Raw genomic sequence first — 25,441 nt, forward strand, 5'->3', positions numbered from 1 at the left:
AATTCAGATTAAATGGAACATCGAAGAAAGGGGGAAACGACAAATAATGGGATAAATTAATATTAATTATTGAAAAGCTACTTTGAATTGCGAGAAACGAGCTTGCATTATTAGATTGTTGAAGTTCGAAAGAAATAAATGTTATTCCTGCGTTATCTCATAATTGCGGTGCTGCATCCTGATGATTTTGAGAAAACATTTTCGCGTGTCCTCCAGCGAAAGAGAATGAGAGAGAAAGAGAGTCGAAGCATCGCGTTGTGTACCAACGAGATATAGTCCGATTAAGGTTACTCAGCTACTAGTTGACGCCGACGGCGCGAAGCAGACCGGTGCATTATTCTTACTGCTCATTCCTACCGCGTTACGGCTTCCTAACGGCGTTATACGGTACCTCCGTCATTTCCTGGCACACTGTACACGTACATACATCTCCTTCCGCCTTCCGGTTACGACCGAGCACCACCATTCTGCTCTTGTGACATTTGCCGCGACCGCAGGGATGCAACCACCGACGTCTCGATGTTATGAAAATATCGATATTCCGCATCTAATACTGTCATTTTATTCGCTTGTATTGAATAACTTTTCTATTCATTCGATATCGAACGTAAAAAGCACCCAAGCGATCGATACTTTCTTTAAGATTCGATATCCTCGCGATATCTGCGATCATTAATTTAGAGCGTGAATAATTTTCCGTTCGATGTTATCTCGCAAACATATTATTGATGCCTGACTAACATCATTATTAAGACTGTATATCCAGAATGTTGAAAACTTGTAAGTAATTTGTAGTAGAAGAGAAGCATACGTATACCTACGTTGAGAGAACAATACGGTGAGCGTTCACAACTGATGTTTGCCCATTCAGATGTAACGTGCAAAGTAGACAGTTTAGATGTCATATGATAATTGTTTACGCACACAAGGCCAGCACGTGCCGATTTCACCTCTTTCATAGACGCTCCTGTGCCATTTATAACTCCTGGTCACTTAGTCTTTCACTTCTTTATTGTCCGCATAACTAATTATTTTACGTTAGAAGTTGTACGCGTATATGTACACTTTATGTAGGTATAACTGAAGTTTCTTAGACAATTTCCTTTTATTCCTAGCAATGTACAATAATATTTAGGGAACGATATATCGCTTTCTCTATCAATCGATAGCGAGGATAGGATGCTTTTCAATGACGATGTTGATCAATAACATCGCGCGCTTATCGTTCGATAAGTGCCACTGGCATATCATGCTCGATGCGCGTTGTTAAAGCTCAATATCTCGTTCATTAGAATCGCACTTAAAATGTCAAATGGGGAAATTGGGAATTTACACGTATCGTTGCTAGCGACCATCGCGTCATGGCCTTCATTCACTGTGACGCAGTGAAAGTTCGTGGACTCGACACGTGTCAGTGTTAACCCTTGTAACCCGGAAACAGTTCGCGCTATGCAAGAAAATTATTTTCTTCTCAGCCAGCACGGAGTTTTGCGCAAAATGTCATCTTATGACTATTTCTCTTTCTCTCTCTTGATGTCGGATCTTTTAGAAAGTGCAAATACTGAATAAATTGAAGATTTTTTCATATGCTTGTGTTACTTAATATCTGTGCATAGTCTCTTAATTCTTTATATTTTTGTTTATTTAGAGACATCTATTTAATATCTCCTTTGGATGAGATAATCATTTTGAAACTTTTTGAAAAATATTTGAAAGGCACGACAATCTTACGTACAGCAATATTTTAAAATTAATTTGCGAAAAACAAAAATATCTTTTTTTTTTCTTCTAATTCCTTGCAGTTCAAAAATTGCGCCCCCAAGTTGTAAAGATAAAACAAGAATCGTTTTGAGAAAGATCAGGGTCGATCTGCATAATATTCTCATCGCGTTCTACGTTAAGGGAAAGGTTAGGTGAACGGGGTGCGCTTTTAACGTGTCGGAACGACGTGTGCTTCGCGATGCGGGTTTATGGAGCGTCGTCCTTTTCGCATCGCGCGAAAAGTCGTCCTCGGCCGTGCTCCAGTTTCACCCGACGAGACGAGGACGCGCCTTCGTGTGTTTCGTGATTCATGGTCGCCCACGTTCGCTCGTTCGCGACTTAGCACCCATTTCAAATGCACCTTTCATCCGCGGTTTTACTCGGCACCGCAAGCGAGCGTCGTGTCGGAGAGTTCCTCGCGGTGCGATAATTAACTCCGCGATAACCGGGTTAAGAATATTCTTGCTCGCGAACTTTTTCTTCTTCAAACTATCTTCCCCAGGTGAAGCAATAAACTTGGTGGCGCTTCATTAATCTCTTTCTCTCGGCTTTTCAAAGTTTTCATTTTACATGCATCACACATAAAAATCTAACGTTTATTGTTGGCATTAAAAAAAAAACACTTTGTTTTTTGAAAAAAAAAACATTGTATTTAATTAATTAATTTTTTTTAGTGAAAACGTGCGTGTGAATTTTTGCACGCACAATTTTATGCTTTCCAAATAATTTATAAAAAATTATAATTTTATATATTATGCATAATTTTTTTTTATATTTTAGGTATGTATGAATTTTTTTAAAATCCATGTTAAAACTTCAGATGTTATGTCATTAATTTTTAGAAATTGTCAAAAGAAGGGAAATCAGGGAACTATTGTTGTTAGATTTAAAAAGCATAAAAATTCTTATTGTTGCCTGGCGTGTTCATTCATGATACGGTGTTAGTTTCGTCTTGTATTGTGCACGCACTCTCCCCTTGTATCGCAGACAAGAAACGCGTTTAACCCTGATGAGTACTTGGCGTTTTCTTTGCGAGTTGCGACGTTCGTTTCACTCTACACTCAAACATAACTCTATTTACGTGACTATTCAGAGCTTCGCGAAAAATGAAATCTCGCAGTTGTTGAAAAACGTGAAATCTCCAAGTGATTTACCAAGTTCAAAAGTTGTTTTTTGAGAAAGTTTGAAGACTTGTAGAAGAGTAGGTTTTTTTTTATAGGCACACGATCGATGAAAGTAAGTTATCGTTGATCACAACCCCCCGGAAGTAATATCGATTAGCGAGAATTATGCTACAAGCAACCTGCTATCGGGATATGTCTGAACAACTTTGGTGATCGCAGAAAGTTTTCACTATCACCAACATCGTCCGATACTTTTTTCCTGTTTTACGTCACTTTTGCAGCTGCTGGCGAGTTTTACGTACACCTCATACATACGGGATGCGCACTTTTCTCGCATGACTGCGAAAAGTGTTGTTTAACAGGTTCGCCGTCCTAAGATATTTTTCTACGTAGTCTTAGTTATGATAAGATTACAGAAATTATTTTACAAAATTATTATCTCTCATTTTAAACCTCGATATACCTTAATATTAATCGGAGAAAGCAAGTGTCGAGAGAATCATTTCTAGGATAATCGATGGAATATCTTTAGATATCGAACTTTACGCTAATGCAAAATATCCTGTTATTCAAAAAAGCAGCTTATAATTTTTTTTTATAATAAAAATTCAAACTTATAAATCGCATAGAAGATTATTTTTCATTAGAGAGAAATTATTTCTCTCGTCTTTATATATTTATACACTTATAATAAGTGATTTTCTCCTCCAAGTATTTTTAAAATAATATTCGCTTAAAGAGAGTTGTATATAATTAAAAAAATGGTAATATTTATAAGTCTTCTCTCATCGAAGACTTCGTGCAGGAAACGCGACCGCAGCTACCACTTCGACCTGATCTAAATAGCGCACCGTCACACCATCGTCGTACTCGAAATCCCGCGCGCGTCCTGCATTTCTCGCAGATTTATCGCGCCGCGCGAGTAATCTGTAAGCGTGCCATTGTGTCCCATGTATATTTTGCAACTATCCGTCACTCCGCGGAAAGCCGCGTCGACGCTCGTCCGTTAAGCCAGGTTTAGACTTGACACTTATCGCCTGATATTGCTATCGCATGTCGCGCTGCCGGAACGCGACAAAAGAATTTCCGTTGGGGGCGAGGGGGAGGGAATGGGGTTGAGAGAGGACGGACGTTAAACTGCTATATGCATATGGAGAACAGACTTTCGATAGGGCGAGTGTGTAGGCAAGTGACGAATTCGGCGATCGACGATGATCGCGGTCGCTTTTATCCAGAAATATCGCAAAAATCCGATACTTTAAGTTCAAGAAGGAGAAAGTATGAGAAAACTTTGCTGGTAAAGATTTCTGTGAAAAACAATCACGCTTGTTCGTCGATATTTATCGCAATTAAGTGTCAAATCACCGTAATTTCACGAAACTGCAATTGTGATCATAATTCTGTGATCTATCTTGTAGAATTTTCAGGTCGTTTTATTAAGAATCTATAGTTATTTTCGATTATAATATTCTTAATTTTATATTTAGTGAATAATTTTTTGCTTGAGATTTTCGAGGACGAGAATGTGCATCTGGTTTGAACGTTCTTCTTTTTCTTTTTTTCTAAAAGCGATTCTTGATAATAAAAATTCAATAAGCACAGAATAAAAGATAATTCTCAGCGGACATCTATCCGAAGTTTTACTGTTGTTAAAAATTTCGATAGTGAAATTTTAAATGTGCATCGCCTAGATTCCTCTCGCACGTATGCTTGATGGATCAGGGTACAATTTGTTTGAAAGTTTTTTTCCGGATATATCGTAAAATTGAGTATATGAATTTATAATACACTATTATCTTATACTTTATTCGCGATTATATGTGCGTTATGATTTCAGATCGAAATTTTAAAGTTTAAAATAGTTGGAGAATGTGCGCAATAATTAGTTTAAATATTTAAAAGTTTAATATTAAATATTTTAGTAAGTAATTTTATGTACTTATATCGTTAAATCCTAATTTATGGGAACCGTTTAATTTTGAATATTAAATAATGCTTTAATTAGGCCTTCATATTAATAATATGCATTGTGTAACAATATCTTTTCAAATATAAATTTGGGAATCTCATATATTGTGCAATTGCATCGACCTTAATAAAGACTTATACCAATAAACGTACATCGAGGTATTTTTACACCGAACAACGTATGTGCAAATAACGTACTGAGAGTGTCGCGTAAAAGAAACTCCGCTGGATTAGTATGTACGAAAAACGATGTCATTGGTCTCGTCTCGTCTCGTCTCGCGGAGGTGGATACGCGAAATGGCACATCTTACTTGATCTAAATCGGCCGATTTGTACTATCGAACGACATCGAGAACGAAGCGAGAGAGGAGAACAGTGGCGCCTTGATATTGATAAACGAGCAAGGCACTCCAACCGACGCGACATTGGTCCCGGGATTTAATGCAACGCGTATTCTCGACGATCGCACGATCAACAAAGTAAGCATGATGAAGGCGACGAACGGTGAAAATAGAGCGCGCGCTCGCGCGAACAAGCTGGCCTACTAACGGTGTAGGCATGAATCCTATTGCATCCTATTGTATCAAAGGCCCGCATATTCTCACCGTATATTTAGCGCCAAATATAATTCCCGTCCGATTCCCTTCGAATATTCTCGCTACACATGTATCTGATCCTTTTATAGAGTATTATGAGATATAGAGAGTCAGAGTTATCATTTTTTATATTTTTTACTTAAGGGAGAATGAATTTATATGTAAAAATGAAAGAAAAATATTTCGCAAATTTTGTGGTAGACACAAATGTCTCGAGAATTTCCAGGGTAATCGATTTTAATTTTAACGATAAAATACTTAAGTTTTTAGAGTGGTTTTCTAATAAACCAATCGCAAAAGATCATTATCGCAATTTTTTAATTTTCTTACCTTTATTTTTGTAACTAAATTTCAAATTGAAATTCTTTATTAAAGTTCAAATTAAAAAATATGATTGACATGATGCACAAAATATGATGAAAAATTAAGAGTAAGATTTTTTTACACATTTATAAGCACAAATATATTTCCTTGAAATGGTATTTCAATATTTCTATTAAATAAAGATCGATTCTAAATTCAACAGACAATCTGTCGTTGAAATTAAAGTTGCAAATATTTGATATCTCAAATTCATCATAAATTCCTACATTTTGTTTGTGTTAATTATTAAGTTTCTATTGATAATTCCTATTGATAAATTGGAAAGATATTTTAAAATAATTAAGTATTTTTTTATTTCTGACATATAAAAATATATTAAAATATTTTTGTCGAATCTTAACAAAATTCTCTCTATTATCGCGTTATTAAGAAAACTGTATCTCTTGCTCGATTGCATTTCGGATTACTCTAATAGAACGGCCTCGATGAAACCTCGTCAATTTCTGCACCCTATTGATTACCTATCGAAATTTGGAGCATGAGAATTAATGGGTCACAATCGCTTGAAGACGAGTAGAAATCTATAGCTGCATTTTCTTCCGTTTATAAAATCACATATTTTCCGTTTAATTATGAGATAAATAAAATGATATTTCTCTTATATAAAGTTATAAATCAATCGCGATGTAATTTTATTATTTGTATGATCGGTTTGAATGTTGTTTTTATGAGCGGAAAGTTCTTTCGTTTCCCGAATGAAACTTTGAAGCTGAAAATGTCGACAAGTATTCGATGAATATTCCGCTCCGTTGAATCATAATCGCGCATGTACGTATCGTTGACCACCGTGAAAGAGTCGAGGGAAAACCTGGAAGGAAAACTTGACAGAGTCGAGAGCTTTTTTATCATACGTTATATATTGAAAGAAGAATGCGCGAGCGTAGTTTAGCGATGACTCTCGGATATGTGAAGTAAATTGTTTTACAACTTGAAAGAACGCTTACTTTTCGAATGCATTTCTGCGACTTGGAAATCTGTGTTTCTATATATATTTTATATACACACACAAAATAGACAATAGTGCTTTTTCGAGAAGAAATGCCGACTATTATTTTTCTCTCGAGGAAAAGTGCTGACATTAAATTAATTACAGAAGCCATATAGATCTTTATCTCTCACATACACATTCTTCTTAATTTTAACATTTTTAAAAGTAGCTACAACGATTCCATATTAAAACAAAGAAGAACTTTTTAAAGAGAGAAACTTTAAAATAACACATATATTATTTTAAAGTCACTTTAATCGAAATAAACTCAATATTTTACAAAATTACACTTATTACATATGTGCCAATATTCTTTCTTATCGCGTTCTATATTCTTCGAGGGAAACTTAGAAACTGCAGTGTTGGATCGCGAGAAGTTACAGGGTGAAAGCGAGGACCTTTGGGAACGCTTTCGCGATGATCGTTTCTTACTTTTTTTTCTTTCTTCTCGATATCGCTCATCGGACAGCAAATAGATATTAACCGCGAGCTAATTATGATCGATCGAACGGCTCGACGGTTAGGTTCTTTTCGGTTCTTAAACGCGAACGAGTTGACCTAGTAACGGCATTAACCGTACGGTAGTGTCCCGGCTTGCAATTCTACACGGGTCGATAGTTACCTTCTCGACGGCTCCCCTCTCGTTAACTGCTTGAACTTGCCGGTGGTAATCACGATGATTGCTGGAAGGAAGGTAGTCGTCTTTGAAACACGAAAAGACCATATCGGGACACGGATTGTTGTTTCGAAGTGTCCCTTTATCCGGCGACCTTACTCACGTAAGAAGTCGCCCCATTGTCTTGCTCAGGAATTCTTCCTCACCGAAACTCGGTGACGGAAACTTCGCGATTAATCTTTTAATAACGAAGTCGCCCCGGAACGAATCCGGGCCGAGGTACTTTCTGCTACACTTCTTGTTCGTCCTTCAGATTCACTCAGAAATAATGCAATAATTAACGAGGATAGACCGAAAGAGACTAGTAAGCGAAAATAAGAAACGATAAAAAGGTGAATGTGTCAGAAATTTAAACGTAGCTTTATTAGCCGTTTTATTTAGCTATGAAATTAAATATATCTTGTATATAAAAATATTTAATTATGACATATCGCGATTATTTCGGGAAATTTAATTGCGATTTATATTATGATATTTATTAACTTTTCAAGCTTGTATCATTTTTATCACGATTTTATCGTGACGTCTATGAATATAATAAAAATGATAGTTAAAAAGCAACGATACATCTAAAAACGCTTCATCATTGCATTTGTTAAATGTTCGATGTGCAAATCCTCCCTTTCCCCCCAGGGGAGAAATCGGATTTCTATCTGTTATACTCTGTATCTTATACGGTAACACATTTGTCCGTCTGAATGCTACGGATAAAAATATGACATATACAAGACAGGCGATTCTTTCTCGCACGTGGAATAAACGATTGCGTCTCATCGCAAGTAGATTTGACGAGAACGAAATGAAATATGTCCCGCGTGAAAACGCGGCGAGACCTGGCCTACTAACGGCACAAATCTCTCACGATGGCGGTAATCTGTGTCTCTCTCTCGTCCGCCATGCTGTTCATTACACTTATTCATGATATTTAGTCCAATTTGTTCCCGTTTCACTATCAACATTTTAAATTGTCATTCCATTTTTCACTCGCGATATCTCGTATAATCAAGTTTCCATGATGAACTGCAGTGTGTGTGTGTGTGTGTGTGTGTGTGTTTGACGATCAGCCGATGACGTAGCAAATGTAAAATTGAATTTTCTCTCTTTTTTTTTGCGAGGAAATTTGTAAGTTAAAAGTTAAATAATTTCAATGTTATCTTTATGAAACAGAGAAGATTAAGTCATCTATATAATATCAAAATTAAATATCATGTAGCTGAATGTATATCTTTGTTCAACAATAGCGTATGGAAAGTGTCTGAAAAGAATTTTATTTTTTGCGAATGTAATTAAGCGATTCTCTCTTTTCTTATAAATGTATGCAAAGCTTTGCGAATAATAGAGATTGTAGATTCAAATATTAAAAGATAGAGATTAAAAGTAAGAGATTTTTATACGAACTGAATTGTATTAATAATTTTGTGGCATTTTATTTGTAAGAGCGCAAAATATGAATCTGAAATGATTAATCTCATTGACGTTGACAAGTTTAAGAAATGTGTCTTCTTTTTATTATTCTAATATTCACTTCGATTTCATGTGTCGTGAAAATTGATACGATATCGAATAAAACGTCAGAAATTTTGTCCCAATTGTTCAATAATATAAGATTATATAATTCATCTTGTCTTTTTATTACCTCGAAAACTGCACGATATATTATTGAACAATTGAAGCAAATTTTGAGGGCGTTTTATTCGATATCGTATCGATTTTCACGACACATTATAAAACAAATATCGAAAGGTGAATAAAGAGTAACATTCGACCGTTTATTCGTGCTTTGCAGCACGAGCGATTGTACGTTCGGCTCGCAACTTCATCTCGCCAGTAGGTTTAGCAAGAACAAAATCCGCAGAGCGTGAAAACAGAACGCGAAGTTGTTGACCCACTAACGGCACAAATCCCCCGCCGGTGTCACGTGCCACAGCACGCATTTCGATTGTTCGCGTTCCGTTTGATTTATCTCCCTTTCGGCCGACACGATCGCATCGATCTTTTTAGCGAGTGCGAATTTCGCGTTTACATCCGGAATTTAACGCGTAATCCGTCCTAATAAATCATCCGAGATCAACTCTATATATCTTACACGAAGATCGTACTCAATATTTTCACCAACTCTTGATTAAGGATCATGTATGGTTTAAGATATACGACTATTGTTATAAGACGATTTTTATTAGTTGATAAATTCAAGCAATAATATTTTACATCGTTATTTTTTTATTATTTTGTTTTTCCTGTAAATTTTCTAAAAAATTTTTTTATTTTATATAAAAGACTTTCCTTCAAATTCACAAAAGAATCTAATTTTTGCAAATCATACATGAAATATAAGCAATTTGTAATAGTTACTAATTTTTAAATAAATTTACAACTATTCTATCTAATAACATTAAGTTCCGATAAAAATATTTTTAGAGAGCATCAAAATTACGATTATTGTAAACAATTATATTCTTACTCTCTGCATAAATAATTAGCACTTCTTTTCTTCCGATTATTACACAGAAAATTTCTAGAAATATCAAAATATTAATACATCTTCATTTTAAATATAGCTTTCGCGCGATGAAACATATTTTATCCCGAACATACAGACATACTTTCTCGCTCCTCAATCGGCAAAACAAAGTTGATGAGAGGGCCACAATTTCTGACGGGATGACTGACTAATCTGCATCATCGTCAAACGACCATGTAAACGCTCCGCAATCGACTCTACGCATAATCAAAACGATTTATAACGTTCCGCTCGAGAGAAACGTCGTTTATCATGGATCAATGAGAAATGTAGCGTCGACTATTGAAGCGAAACGATCGCGCATCCAGCGCTTTATCCGCGACTGTTTTGCATCGTGACGAGTCGCGTGCCGTTGTTCGCGTTATCTGAACGCCAGTATGCTTTCGCAAGCATACGTCTACATGCAGATTGCTATCGTAAATGAAAGATACAACACCTGGTAGAGGAATTTAATGAGCTCGTGAGAGAAAAAGAGGAACGAAACGTCGCGTTATTCGATTGAAAGCTCAACTTCCAAAGATCACGTCGGTCTCTCTCCGAGATATTAAGGGAAGGATCTTTAAATCGATTTATTCCGCGAGAGTCGGCGAAAAAAGATCTCGTACAATTGCTGCGTAAGGAAGAAACGGCGAGCTCGTAGGGCGATTAATTTGCGTGTAATATACGTGAACGTGTCGTAGCCCGACTTGTCGCGCTGTTGTTTTTAGAGCGGATTTGGTACCGAGGAACGTAGTCGCTGCGAGAAGTCATCGGCCTACTAACGGCACAAAATCCTCCGCTGGTGTCAATGTTTCTTCTACGCGACCGGGCGTTTAATCCGCGCTCGTACATCCACGTTTGTTATAATTGTATATATATTTATTACACCATTCGCGGCGATTAATCTGCGAAAAGTCGCGCGAATGGTGCAGATAGATAAATATAATTCGCACGAAAGTAGTTAATGATGATTTTTGCGGGCGAAGGCAGAGTTTGTTCTTCAAGTTAGTGACGTGGACTTTGATTCGATTGCAATGCGACGACGAAGTCGGTACACAGATTAATTAGGAGATGCGACTACTTGGAGCCTTCGAATTGTAGGGTCGATTCTACTATTCACTCGGTATTAATTCAATCGACATTCTCTGCTTTCTTCTAATGGAATCGACTAAAGTACGCAGTATTCGGTATTGATTAATATTTACATGTTTATGGGAGTACAAATTGAGAGTAGATTTGAGAGAGGGAGAGGGAGAGACAGATGAGAAAACATTTATTTGTAAAAAGAGAAGGCGAAATGAATGTCACGCGTTAAGCTCGAAATCTGAGGAATGGCGAGCATCCTGCATTATTGGCACAATGGTCGCGAAAGATCGATGCAAACGGGAAATTGAATTTGGTAAATCCAACGAAGTTATAGAGCGGTGTATCTGCGCGACGAATGAACAAACATAATTAATTTCTTGAGTGTCTTCATCCTGACACTGCGTACAACTGCATAACAAAGTTTAATTGTGTTGCTCGACAGTGAGACTCGCAGAATAAAGCTATAATCATACGGACAGCGCAGCTAAACTGTACCGAAGTCGTGAATAATGGGAATGCATTTTGGAAGCCTTCCTGCGCGTATAAAAGCAGCCGTGCATCTCTCTTCGTGCCAAAGCTGAGATAGCTGACTTCTAAAGTTCGTCCGAGAGAAAGAGATACTACGGTATTATGCGTCATAAAAGTTATTTTCAAGCACAATGATATGAGCCGTCATCCATTGAATTTTGTTCAATTAAATGAAATTCAAATTAAACTAAATGCGTAAAACTCTGCTATTTATTTATAGTTGCAAAGTTTAACCCGCGAAAAGTTCCTTCTCTTAATCGTTTATATATCTTAAGAAGATTCTTTGAAGATTTTCGCTATTATAAAAGAAACAACGCATTAGCTCTTATCTGTCTAATAAGCACGTCCTCTATATATTTTTAACTTTGAAAGATTCTATAAAACTGTCGCAACACTTATTTTCTATCTTTTCTTATTTAAATTACTTGTTAAATTATTTTGCTAAATATCTAAATAAATCATAAAATGAGATCGTAAGTCACTTGTAACAGTATTTACTTGACTAATCTTTGAATCATCGAGGAAGGATAGTTTGAAAAGAAGCTTGTAAAAAAGTTAGTACTAGAAGATTAAGATCGCGAAAGGTTAATCATGCGCTGTTCGATGAATGACAATCACAATGAGCGCGATACCCTAAAAAAGAAGAAAAAAGCTTCACATCGTCTTATCTGATGATATAGTCTCCGACCAGTTCGTTGACGACATCTCGCAGCGACGAGAATTTGGCACTTCCTAGTTTCGGTACCTGACCCGATCGTTCGTCAATTCGTCGAAGATCTAGGCAGATGATTGACGTCATTGCCGAGGTGAACGGACGACTTTCGTCTGTCGGTTCCGCTTGTGTCGACATCGCCAATCTTGTTTTTCTTTCACGTCCCACGCGACAATAAGGAGGAAGCATTTAATTCCTACGCACGCTGCGATGATTATTAATAAGATCTCGAATAACAATTAAACTTTCGATCGCCCGAAAGTTTGTCCGAAATTTGTAGAGTTCTTAACAACGTTGGATATTTCTTACGCTCACTGACATGTCAGACAATCGAAGAGATTTACTGTAATAATAAGATATAAATATATATATTAATTAAAAATAGATATATTCTTAGTCTTTATAGACATTATAATTAGCATGTAACTATGTGACGTACGGGGTCATGATTAAAAGTAAATCTATCTAGTCTATAATGACATTTCAGTGAAAGGTTTTTGAAGAGGTAATTGCGTTTAATTTTAAAGTGAAACTGAAAAAAATTGACTCACTACTTTTACGTAAAAAGTACACGAAAATTAAAATATTACTTTAGATATTTAGAATAAAATGATATTTTTTTTTAAATTTTTATTTACTTAAAAATATCTTTACATGTAACAGTATTATTTTTTGTTATTTGAAACTTTTAATTTTGCAAAGTAGGATCACAAGATGATGAATATTGAAAATAAATATGTAGAATGGACACACAAGAGCAAAAATAGAAAAGTAGGATGGAAATGTGTCAAGGAAAATACGGTGTGCAGTTAGGTTTATTAGTGCGGTTGACAGATAAATTATATTTCATAGAATAGTTATATATCCTTGGAAGTATGATAGACTGAAAATCAACATAGATAAAAATGAATATAGAATTTACCCTTATACAAATTTCTAATTAGATATATATTCATGAATCTGAAATTCATGAGAAAAAAAGCAATTTGAATAAAAATAATTTATATAAATAATTTTAATAAAAAATTTTGTATATTATTTACGTTTATTTATAATCATTATTTATAATCGTATGTGATATATATCATAATAAAAGATAAAACAAAGGCAAATGTTAATTTAGGTTACTGAATTAAAAGTTACTTGGGAAAAAGTAATAAGAAGAAAATATGCTTAAGCTTAGTTTATGATATCGTAAGGTCGAAGGCCAAGATACTCTTGGATAAAAAGAATTCGTCCACAAACGAATGTTATTGTTGTCAACCTGACATAATATAATATAATATTGCTAATAAAGGTATACTTATACGCGTAATTTTTTAAATTATCGGTAATTTAATTTTTAAATTCAATGATTATTGTCCTTTTATTTTTCATTCATTTTATTGACTTTAACATATTGAAAACCGTGCATATTTCAATAACTCGCATGATAAAAAATTATATTGATTAACCAACAAGTATATGACTAATGAAAATTAAATTCGATGAAAACCTTGAGAAAAGTCGAAGCTGATTTTATCGAGAGTGCCAGGAATGAATTATCGTATAATGAATGTAAAGGATGTCCGAGTGCGCGACAGTAATTGACGACTCAGAGTTCGAGCGAAAAATTGATTCCTTCAACGAGTATTTTATTGACCTATGTACACTTCGTGAGAAATCATATGTTTCGTTAAACAACATAATAATTTACAGCCAATTGCTTAGCGATTATTGTTTTTAAATAAATGTATGTGATTTTCAACGCTTAAAGTTGTTCTATTTTTCGTAGAATTATTAGACGCAATATCTAGTAAGATTATTCTTACTCTAAATACTTTGAAAAATTTTATCTAAAGTTGATGTTACTTTATTATCAAAATATCGCTATTATTTCTTTTATATTATTTTATTAATTATTAAAATTAATTTTCTATATTACTTTGTGATTGATGTGTGAAATGAGAAAATATTGGGATACAATACAGATCTTTTTGACAATTAATTTATTATATATTATACTATTGTAGAATATATAAAAAATAAATTTCTACATAAAAGAGAAGATGTTGCAATAAAACTTTTATTTTCAATTGAAAATTGATTTAAATAGAATTTTTTTAAATTCTAAATATAAAAAAAACACGTGTTTATACATATTATTATAATCGTATAAGGGAAATTTTTATTATATTTTACATACATACGTGTATTAATATCACATATATATTCATACACATATCAGACGTATCATTTATAAGGCTGGCTCTTAATAACTTTTCGCGTTGCAACGATCGTTAGCAATTTTCCGAACAAAATTTACGCGAACGTCGCTTAAAGTTTCACTGTGCGCAACTTACGGAACTTTCCAAGCTAGTTTCTTCAATGTTGAATGTCCTCGTAACACACACATACACAAGATTCTTTCGCATTTCAAGTCTTCAATTATCGAGCGTAGCTTTAGCGGCGTTATCAGCGCTACGGGCTTTTCCTTTAATCCATCGGAATCTAGTGGACGGTTCTACCGGTCGATTTTTTACGCTCGCTTATAAGGGATAAGGGGCCAAGAATTAAATCCACTTTATCTACTTCGCGATCTCGACTTCACTCGCTCGATCGCCGAAGGCAAGAAGTTATAGTGGCGTTTTTGCGCCTCGCGGCAATCATTCCAACGTATCTAATTTGCAATCGTACTCTAATATGAAGATATTTAAATATATACTGTAAATAATTATATAACGTGAATAAATATATAACGTGATTATATACACATAAATAATTCTATAAATACTACAGTGTCTAGATATAATTTTATAATGAAAATAAATTTTACATCTTTCTGCAATTGTTAACATTTGTCTCGTAATGTTGTTTTATCGCGGTTTTAATAATATTTGTGATAATCTTTTAATAAACTTATTCTTAATATATGCTTCATGGAGAAACGTAGAACATTATGCGCAATTCGCGCGATAATGTTACATAATCGGTTAAGGATCGAACAATCAAATATTTGCATATCATTGATCAAGAGGAGATGTAGCGATCGTAAATCTTTTACCTTCTCGAAAAAAAATTCACATGACAATTGTAGTTATATATCTTGGTATATCTTGTTCCATTAGTCTTTCGTTCTTCCCACCTTGTCAATGCGCAATTTTAAGCACAATAGATCACTTTAAGGATCAGCAACGCTGGATCGCTAATCGCGATCAGATATAACTGAATCGAGATCTAGAAGTGGAATCGCTAATTGAGAGAGGGAGCTCCATAATTAATTCTCTGATATATCTTAATAAAGGTGAAAATATTCCCATACTACATAGTTTTTTTTTATTATACATGCGATTTAAATGATATGATTGACATACTCATTGAGTCACGTTATAAATCGAGATTTAGATATTATTTTAAATTATATTATGTAAAATTTTTAAGAGAGAGAATTAAGCAAGATTATCGATACTGTGTGTCGCAATAAATTTGTAAAGTGTCATTTTATTTTATGTCCAGATGATAACTTTATCGTTTAATTCTTTTATTATATAGACCCCCGATTCTTATCGTTTATACCATATGTGTATAGAATAATCATTGCTACTCTTGCACAGACATTCATTCGAGTCAGAATTGCGACAGGTCATGTCTCTATCGCGAACTCGTTACTCGATTTGCGTAACCGCAACGCGATCTGGGTCTATCGACCCTTCGCGATGCATCGCCGGTAGTAATCCATTCCATCGCCCTTATCGGACCCTCCGCCCCCCCGCGTCCCCTTATCGGATGACAGCGGTTAAGGGCCGGGAATATTCGCGAATTATCGATCGCGTGCCGAGGTCGCGCGCGCACCACCTCGTCATCGTCATCGTCATCATCGGTCTCGTGAATTTCCGGTCCGATCCACCGGGGAATCCATCTTCGCGATCTCGTGACGCGCACACATCGTTTCTCCAGTTTCGGGGAACACGAATCATCGCGCGCCATCGAGTGCGTTCAAGAAGGAAGAGAGAGAGAGAGAGAGAGAGAGAGAGAGAGAGAGAGAGAGAAACAGAAAGAGAGAGAGAGAGACCCGGACGCGACCCCCCTCCTGATATTCTCTATTCCGAGTCCAACGACACCGGCAGCCAGCACCTACATGCTTCTGACGGGTCCTTGACTTCTCTAGGCTACGGTAAGTCGCCAGTCAAGACTTTTGCCACGCCAAGGATAAAACAAGTAGTAGTAATAGTGTTGAGCCGCCGATCTCGGAGCGACTTTGTCGGGGTAATACACTCCATCGGATTGTTCGCGGCAATTTTCATTCTTATTTACATCCTTACTTCTCGCTAGAGACCTTCAGAGTCTGGTCGATATGACTTATATATCTTATGCGATATAACTTAAGTATCTTATGCGATTGACACGGAAATATTTTCACCTTCAAGATATTTATTATGGGCAGAATTAATTGCTGAGCTCTCTCTCAATTTGCGATTCCATTTCTAGATCTCGATCCAATTATATCTGATCGCGATCAGCGGTCCAGAATTGCTGATCTTAAAATGATCTACTGTACTTAAAATTCTATATTGACAAGGTCTATATTGAAAGAATGGAAGACTAATAAAACAAAATATATCTACACGATGACTAATTGTCATGTAAATCTTGACATTTCGATATATTTAACAAAATAATGCGAAATAAGACATTACATTTTTTTCATTGGAATGTGATACGTAATTTGATTATTGATTAATCGTTTCGCGTTCCTTAGCTTTTTACAATTCAAGAGCGTATTTTTTTACATTAATTTTATCACATGGAAAGACAACTTAAAAATGAGTTAATCAGCGTCATCTCGTTTTTTACAACTGATATTCCAATCCTTCTCCGTATAATCTAATTTGACTCCATTTACTACACGCGGCGATACTAAATGTCGATTTTATTAACAAGCTATACTATTAGCTTCACTGCATCATGATGACTCGCAAATTTATGATTATTTAATGCTTAACCACGAGCAAAATGCAACACGATGCTTGGGATGATCTCATTTAGTCGTTAATGACCTGGATAATGTTGGACAGTGGTAGATAAATCTGGACACGCTCTCAACGTCTGTAATTGACGCATAAATCAGAATCGTTTATTAGAGCATTATTGAAATTATTATTCAAACACACATATCGAACAAGATATATTTATATTTGAGAGAAGATATTGAAAAGAAATGTTTTTTTTTCTTGCAATCAAAAGAATACAAGATTTTCTAACACATAAAGGATATCGCAGGATGCAAGGAAAAGTTGCGTAAAGATTCCGAGGACAAATATTTATTCCAGCATATATCGGAGCTAGAAAATTTCAACCGTAAAGCGAAACAAAGTCAACGCGCACAATCGCACGCCGATGACGATAAAAGGACGCAAACGACAAACGGTTCAATCTCCGGGATCAATTTTCGAGAAACTCCGCGACTCAGAGTCCTCAGAAGCGAGGTCGAGAAACGCCAGAGCGACGATACGATATCTGGACGACGTATCTCTCTCCGCGCTCCCGAACCAGTCCCGACGACCTTAATACGCGTAGACGATGTCCTCGCGGTATCCTTGAATTGTTCCGAGAGAGAGAAAGAGAATATTTCTTACACAGCGATCCGCAGAGACTCGTTTCTCTCTCCATTCTTGGCGTCGAAAAGTTGGACCGCGAGACGCGCAAAGTCGGTCGCGCGTGCCATCCTTGGCCCGACTTTATCTCCGACTTTGACCCGCTCGTCGCGTCGCGCACTCGCAAAATTACATACATGCCATTAATTGGCTTAATCTCGAATAAGCGCGCTACCTTTCGCCGCTACCGGCGATACGAGGTGAATTAGTAGCCTGGTGCGCGTTCGCCGTTTCTGCGTTTACCGCGGGAAAACCGGCTGCCTCTGCAACTCGGAGTAACTTAGCGAGCCGCGAGGTCGAATTGAATTAAATATAACAGGATGATTGCGCAAATGAATTTAGCGGAGAACTTTCAGAAAGAGAGAGAGAGAGTGAGAAAGTAATCTCTAACTTACATTATTATCAAAGTAAGAAAACTTTGTATCGACAGGAGAAATCAAAGCCAAAAATCAATTAATTGACAATACAAGAACGGGAACGTTAAATGGACACTCAACAGATACTTGAAAGCTTGATAGATCAGGATAAAAAATTTATTTTTCTTCTTATGTTGAAGATATCAGACGCAATTATTTAACCAATTATTTGACCGAGCCAAATTATCATTACAAATGATTTTTGCTAGCTTTCGAGCTTGCTTATTTACCGAGACGTTAATCGTTTGTTACATAAAGTCGAAAGGATTATTACCCTTTCGTGATAAATGCATCGCGTTCTTCCGAAATATCCATGAATGCTGCGAGTTCCTTTCACTCTGCGATATATCCGGCAAGACCCGCAATGATAGCCGTAGAATCTTAGTAAATGGTTAATGAATCTGATGGCAGCGGTTTGGCACTCGCTTGCGTATCGGTGTGCGCATAGTATCGATTGTCGCGTGACGTCATTCGCAGAGACCGGCATTCGTCTTCAACTTTGGCCTTTCGCCGCCCTGACATTCGATTCGTGGCTCGTCTACACGTGTTGACCGAATAATTGCGTTTTTTATGAAGCCAATTAAATCGAGTTACCGTCAAGCGTTAATGAATAAACTAAACTATGCGGTTGTACCAATATTCCTTGTCAATTTCGTTAAATTACGATCTGCAGCAGTCGAATATTTCATATTTCAATAATGGATTCATTTTTAAAAGATCTAAAAGAAGATCTATACTATTTTGTAAATTTATAAATATTTGTTATTATTATTATTATATCTTATTTAATTAACGTGTTGTATTATTATTTATATTAGTACGAAAATTACTTGTAAATAATTATCAGTAAGAATAAGGAAATACTGATGCTTTTTGTAGAATTCTTAAGTTATGCCTGTAGCTTTAAATCCGTCACTGGTTACAGTCCGTTAATAACAACTTCGACATTAACAGCGCGAGTAAGTATAACCGAGTGACATCATCGGAGTCTTTATCTTTGAGACTGCACGCAAGTCTCTGGTAAGGGGATTCGAGAAAGCCGTTTGTTGTTTCGCTCGCCTCGCGCATTTGCGAAACTTTGGTTTTCTGCTTATGTATCCCGCGGAAGCTGCGGTGTTCAATGATGTCTGATACAATTGTGCAACCAAGTTGAAAAGTTTAATATAGACGTTATCAGCGATCGCGTTGCACGCGTAAATATGGATTGACAAACGCGCTATAATTAAAATTGTAAACATATTTTTATAGCAAAATGGAGTAAAAAGTTTATTTTCGATTTTGAAAAAAACCATCCGGTCTCTTTAATCCAAATATTTTGCATATTTTGAAATAAAAATGGAAAAAATGTACGCTGCTGAGAGTCATCACAATAACTGTAGTAATCACATTAGTAGACTGTACAGAAGTTTATCTTTCATCTTATCTTCCTCAATTGATATCTTCCAAGGATTTACGTCGTAAGTCGGAAAATTGAATGTGGCAGAAGCATAGGATAAGAAATTATTGACTAACGAAAAATTGTATTAATCGATCAATTTCCTATCGATCAATCGATGACAAAATTAAAAAGAAGACTGAATTGATTATAAATATCTCCGAAGCAATCTTTTATACAAAACATTTTTATTAATCATGCAATTATTAACAATATAATGTGATCGGTGTTTAATTATTAATCATAAATGGAGAAAATTATGGCAAAAGAAGAATATCACTTTGTTGATGGCGAGACCCCATCCGTTCAGCTCGGCTCCAATCAGATCGTCTCGGATGCTGCGCCCATCTCCTCTCGGTGCGTGTGTGCGTACGAGTGAGGCGCGTTTAACCTACATAAGGTCGTGATTGGGCGAAGTAAGTGGCGAACGATCTTTCAGATAATCGATGATACGCAACACAAGGATCGCGAAGCATCGTCGGTTTCTCTCACATGGAAAAAGCCGGCTTCGTTCGTTCGTTCGTTCATCGAAAAAAAAAGACAATGAAAAAAGAGATGCGATTTACGTGCGCGGCCCCTGTCTGTGTTGCTTCGAAAGTTTAATTATTTTTTTTCATTAAAATAGGCGATCCGCAAAATCGCGACGAATCAGGACGAATGTTGAGAAACACGTAACGCGAGGCCGAGAGATAAATTTGAACGAACGGGAGGATTTAAAGCGACTTAACGCGACTTTATTCGCACTCCCACGATTATCAACTATTGAAGTATAATGTTTTGATATTATCCTATCAACGCTCTGATTCACGATACTTTTATATATAATCTCTTACCTATAATATGTCTTTAGCATATTTAAAATTGTAAAAATTATATCGTACGCATAATTCTACAATCTATAAATTTAAAATCCTGGAAATTATATTTTCTCTGTATCGGAAAATCGTATTGGTTGATTATATATATATATGCAGAGATCGAATAATTAATTGATAAAATATAAAAATTTTGCATGAGAGATTCTCTCAAATATAAAATATCTCGAAAAACAATAATTTATTTTAAATCGATTTGTTGCTCCATAAATATAATAATAAGATTTTTATATAAAAATATATACACAAGTTATATGCATAATAACTACAATCTCTTAAATATAATATATAGACTTTTTATTGTAAACTAATAAAAGAACATCTTATATAATGTGGATAAAACGTGATTGTATAATGATTTGAAAGGCGATTCAAAGATCGAAAATTAGGAGTGAAGGAAGATCAGTTAGGAAAATGCACATCTTGCTCTTTTGTTCACAGGGTATTATCAGCCGGCTGGTCCACTGATACAGCACCCACCACCACCGACCTTACCGCCCGTCAAGGGTCCACCTCCGGAACCGACGCCCACACCTCCACAGAATTCAGAGGGTTCGGATGATCTGGTTGCCACTTCCACGACTTCTGGAGGCACAAGCAGTACAGGTATGTTACTAATAATTAATATACGATAATACGCAATAATAATAGTAATTAAATATATTGTTGAGAAAAGGAAAATTCTTTATCATTATTTTTCTAATTTTTTACAGAAGAAGAAATTATTGTATATAATATTGAAATTCACATATTCTCGCATTAATATGACATTATTTTTATTATCAAACTTTTTCTTTTAATTATAAAGTGCTTTTAGTTACGTTCTGTTTTTATTTTATTAAGATTATTTTAATTCTTTAGGATTCATTTTTTTCTGTCAAGATACAAATTTTAAATTTTGCTTAGGAGTCAATTTTTACAAAAATCTGTCATCGATGTGGAGAAGAGTAATATCGCATCTCAAAATAAATTTTGTTAGAATGCCGCCAATTAATCGAGCCACATCGCATGACTCGCGTCTTAATGTAATCTCCACATTTCACATATCAGATAGATTTCGCTAATTCGGTCTATCAGACAGATTTGCCGCGCAGACAAATGTGTCTCGCTGGGGGAATGTGTCAGATCTCGCATTTGCATTAACGATTTTATCGTGTAACGTTCAACATAGCGCGATTATCTATGTTGGAAATGCATTAATGGTGCGCACAGGTGCATATTAAGCTTGCAACGCGTAAAAGTGACGCGTGATGAAAAACGTGCAGCTTAACCGTTTTAATTCTTCTATTTTTTATGTTTTAATTTCTTTTTTATTCGTTTTGCGTTACGTCAACAATTTTTAGTTTTCCTTTTTACGCAAATTTTTTACTCAAAACGAGTCATATTGCTGAAATTCACGAAAACTTCCCTGCCAACGAATGAGATTACGCATTTGATTTTAATAAAAAATTTTTTTCTACATTTCGACAAAGAATCGTAAATGTTGCTGTAAAAGCTGCGCGCTGCATCAAGATGTAAAAAGCCATGCGCATTAGCCATTTTTAAATCGGACAAAAACGACGCGTCAGATCCAAATTAAACCGAGGGAGGATATTTTTCTATATTTTTTATGCGTATAAATAGTGTGTTGCGCTACGATATTATAGACATTAGCGTATAATAAGCGACTCTAAAATTATGGAGCGCATTGACGTGAGCGCGGGACTAATAGCACTCACGAATTAATTGGATGGAGATATCAGTATCCTCGATATAGCCTTCGAGCCGCTATATCGAGATCGAAAATATAATATAGCACATTCGTAAACAAAGGTTGTCTTTACGTTAATGTCGTTGATAACTGACTAATGACAAATGTTGGTCTTTAAAAAGAGATTCCTCTAAACTATTGAATATAAATGTATTAAATTCCAATTTAGCCGCACGTGTTTCATTATCAATGCGATTACTCACTTAAGCTTATCATTTTTTAACATTGCTCCCATTTCAAACTTTCTATGATATTTTAATCTATTTTTTAGACGACCTATTAATTCGACAAAATTATATTTATAATTTCATGTCATGTAAATATTAAAGAAATAAAACACACATATATTTTTGAAATACACACTCATCATTTTTTAACATCACTTCTATTTCAAGATTTAAACTTCCTGCGATATTTTAGTCTGTTTTAGACCTGTAATTTAGGACAAAATTATCGTATGATACAAAAAACATTTAAAGAAATAAAAAATACACATAAAATTATAAGTAGAATTCCGTTTGAAATTTTATTGCGAATTATATAGATCGTCTAAAGCGGGCTTAAACATCAATTGTACGGACAGGATATTCTCTCTCGGCGAATAATAATATCGTTCTTTAATAGGCTCGCAAAGTGATGCGTGTAATTAGTAATTATCGAACGAATAGCCGAAGTTTACTCGGCGCGAACGACTATCGGATCGTATGGAACACACGCAAGAATGAATGAACGATCGTTTGTTACAGGTGGCGGCTTTTATAGGACGTATTGCCCGCAGTACTACGGCACGCCGCCGCAATATCCGGATCTGTGTTATCCGCCGACGTATTCGCATCCTCACGCCCATCCGCCGCATTACTACAAATACCCGCCCACCTACAGAAGGTAAGAGATTTATTCGCGTTCGACGCCTCGCATGATGACACGGATAAGAAGAGACGAGAGGTAGAGCGAGCGCTTCCCTTTGAAACAACGCGTGCGTCGTTCCGTAACGTTGCCTAGAATTTGTTTGCTACTAAATAACACCTCAATTTTGAAAATTTCGGTTATTACATTACGTAATCGTTATTAACGTTTATTACGTCATGATACGAAAAGTGGACGGCAGCTGTGTCTTATTGTAACGTTATCAAATGCGTCGTTACGCACTTTTCTTTTCCTGACTAATTCGCTTCTTGGAATCTGTGGATTTGATAAATAACATGGTCTATATATATGTTGATTATCAAACACAGTAGTCGTGTATAATAAATTAAGCACGCTGTATCTTGTGTTGAACATCATCAGTTTCATGGCATGGAAATTGTCTCGCCCACGCACATGATTAATCGTTTGTTTTCTATTAATTTTGACGAGAGAGAAAATTGACATTACTAAAAAAAGGAAGATGCATTATATAAGATTCTAATTTTTAATAATTTTCAAAAACTTTTTAACATATTTGTTTTAAAATTATTATGAAATAAAATGAGCATATGCACGTTAACACGGCATTACTGTCTTACTGGAAATGCAAAGAAACTGCAATTTAATAATTGCAATCTCGATGTTATTACCTTTTTCGATGTCCTCTTAATGTTCAGTAATCTCGATAACAAATGGGTCTGCGATAAAGCGTATCCTGTCACATTGCAATGCATTTAGGTCACAGATGGTGCTGACTTTCTGAAACCATCGTTATCTTCTTTTCGATGAAGAAGTGAAAGTTGCAACTAGAGCGTGGTGAACTTTGGTTTTTGTCGCAACATCGCGGAATTTTAGGTGACCGATATGCAATAATTTTTCAATTATTCGATATTGTCACATGAAAGAAATATTCTTTCTTATATCTTTACGATTAAATGATAAATTAAAGGTATAAGTAAGGTTTTATAAATTATTTGAAGAATGCAAGTACATTATTCAGCTTTGATAGTCTATTTGTTAAAAAATATATACAGTCAATCTTTTTAATATTTGGAATTTTTATAAATCCGATAATATTAATGCCCCGATGTTAGGGAAGAAATTTCTTAAATTGATCAAAGAGATTGTCGAGCAAAGACAAATTATGCGGGCGACCTGAATAATTCTTTTGTGACGATAGAAATTAGATTCTTGCCACGGTTGCGAGCGATTTTTGTGTAAGATTGTCTCTGACAAGACAACCGTTCGTGTTCGTTTTCTGGCGACTTTATCCTCATCATATCTTTTGTACACACAATAAGAACGGCGGCCGATAAGAGCGGCGAATGTTCGACACGCGGGGACAGTCGTGTATATTCTTTCGATTGTCAACGTACATTCCATAAGAGGGTATCTTTTCAGGCAATACTATGGCTATCAGGAGTCAGGCGGGGGAGGCGGACCGCCGCCGGGCAGCGGGGCCGCCGGGGGTGGCCCCGGAGTCGTTGATTATCAGCCACCTCCGCCACCACCCGGCGAATATCCGCTGCCACCTTATTACGGGGGTTACCCTCCGCCACCTCATCCGCCGCCACCTCCGAATCCGGCATATCTGCATTCTCAGGGAAGACCTTTCGTAGACCGTAAGTATCATTTGTGCCGCGTATGACCTTGCACTATGAAGAAAAATTCAAACATTTCACCTCACTTTTTCCTCTCTTTCTTTCTCGTTCTTCATCCCGAGATTTCTTGAAATTTATTTAATACGGAAGAAAACTGTTGAGAGAGACAAAGCTCTGATACGTATTAATGAGCTGATTTTTTTTCTTTTTAAAAAGTAATCGAAAAGAAAATGAGCAAGTGTGTATAATCCAACAATAATGCAAGATTAATTGATTTCTATCTCTCTCTTGTAAATATAGTCTTTATTATAGTGTATATAACGTATTCTTTTGTCCAGAAGAATATTTATTATTTACATCAGTTCGTTATAAATAACTTTATCATTGTAAGAGATTAAAAGCTCTGATATAATAGGTTGTATTATGTGCGTCTAGTCATTGTATGATTTAATCTCTGAATGATTAAATTTATTTGATAAGGAATTTTTGAAATTTTTTTCAA

General features: G+C 35.7%; 1 protein-coding gene across 5 annotated transcripts in view; it reads left to right on the top strand.

Moving 5' to 3' along the window:
* LOC145960400 (uncharacterized) overlaps positions 1-25,441 on the top strand; it is a 114,767-nt gene that overhangs the window by 76,038 nt on the left and 13,288 nt on the right. For all 5 annotated transcript variants that reach the window (XM_083079832.1, XM_083079831.1, XM_083079830.1 and 2 more), the window contains exons 5-7: positions 21,124-21,288; positions 23,179-23,317; positions 24,740-24,960. In XM_083079832.1, coding sequence (XP_082935958.1) covers positions 21,124-21,288; positions 23,179-23,317; positions 24,740-24,960 — 525 coding nt within the window. The remainder of the gene's footprint in view (positions 1-21,123; positions 21,289-23,178; positions 23,318-24,739; positions 24,961-25,441) is intronic.

Source organism: Camponotus vicinus, unplaced genomic scaffold (assembly GCF_025532165.1).
Source record: "Camponotus vicinus isolate PSW18456_S1 unplaced genomic scaffold, iyCamVici1.0 SCAF_10, whole genome shotgun sequence".
Lineage (NCBI taxonomy): Eukaryota > Metazoa > Arthropoda > Insecta > Hymenoptera > Formicidae > Camponotus > Camponotus vicinus.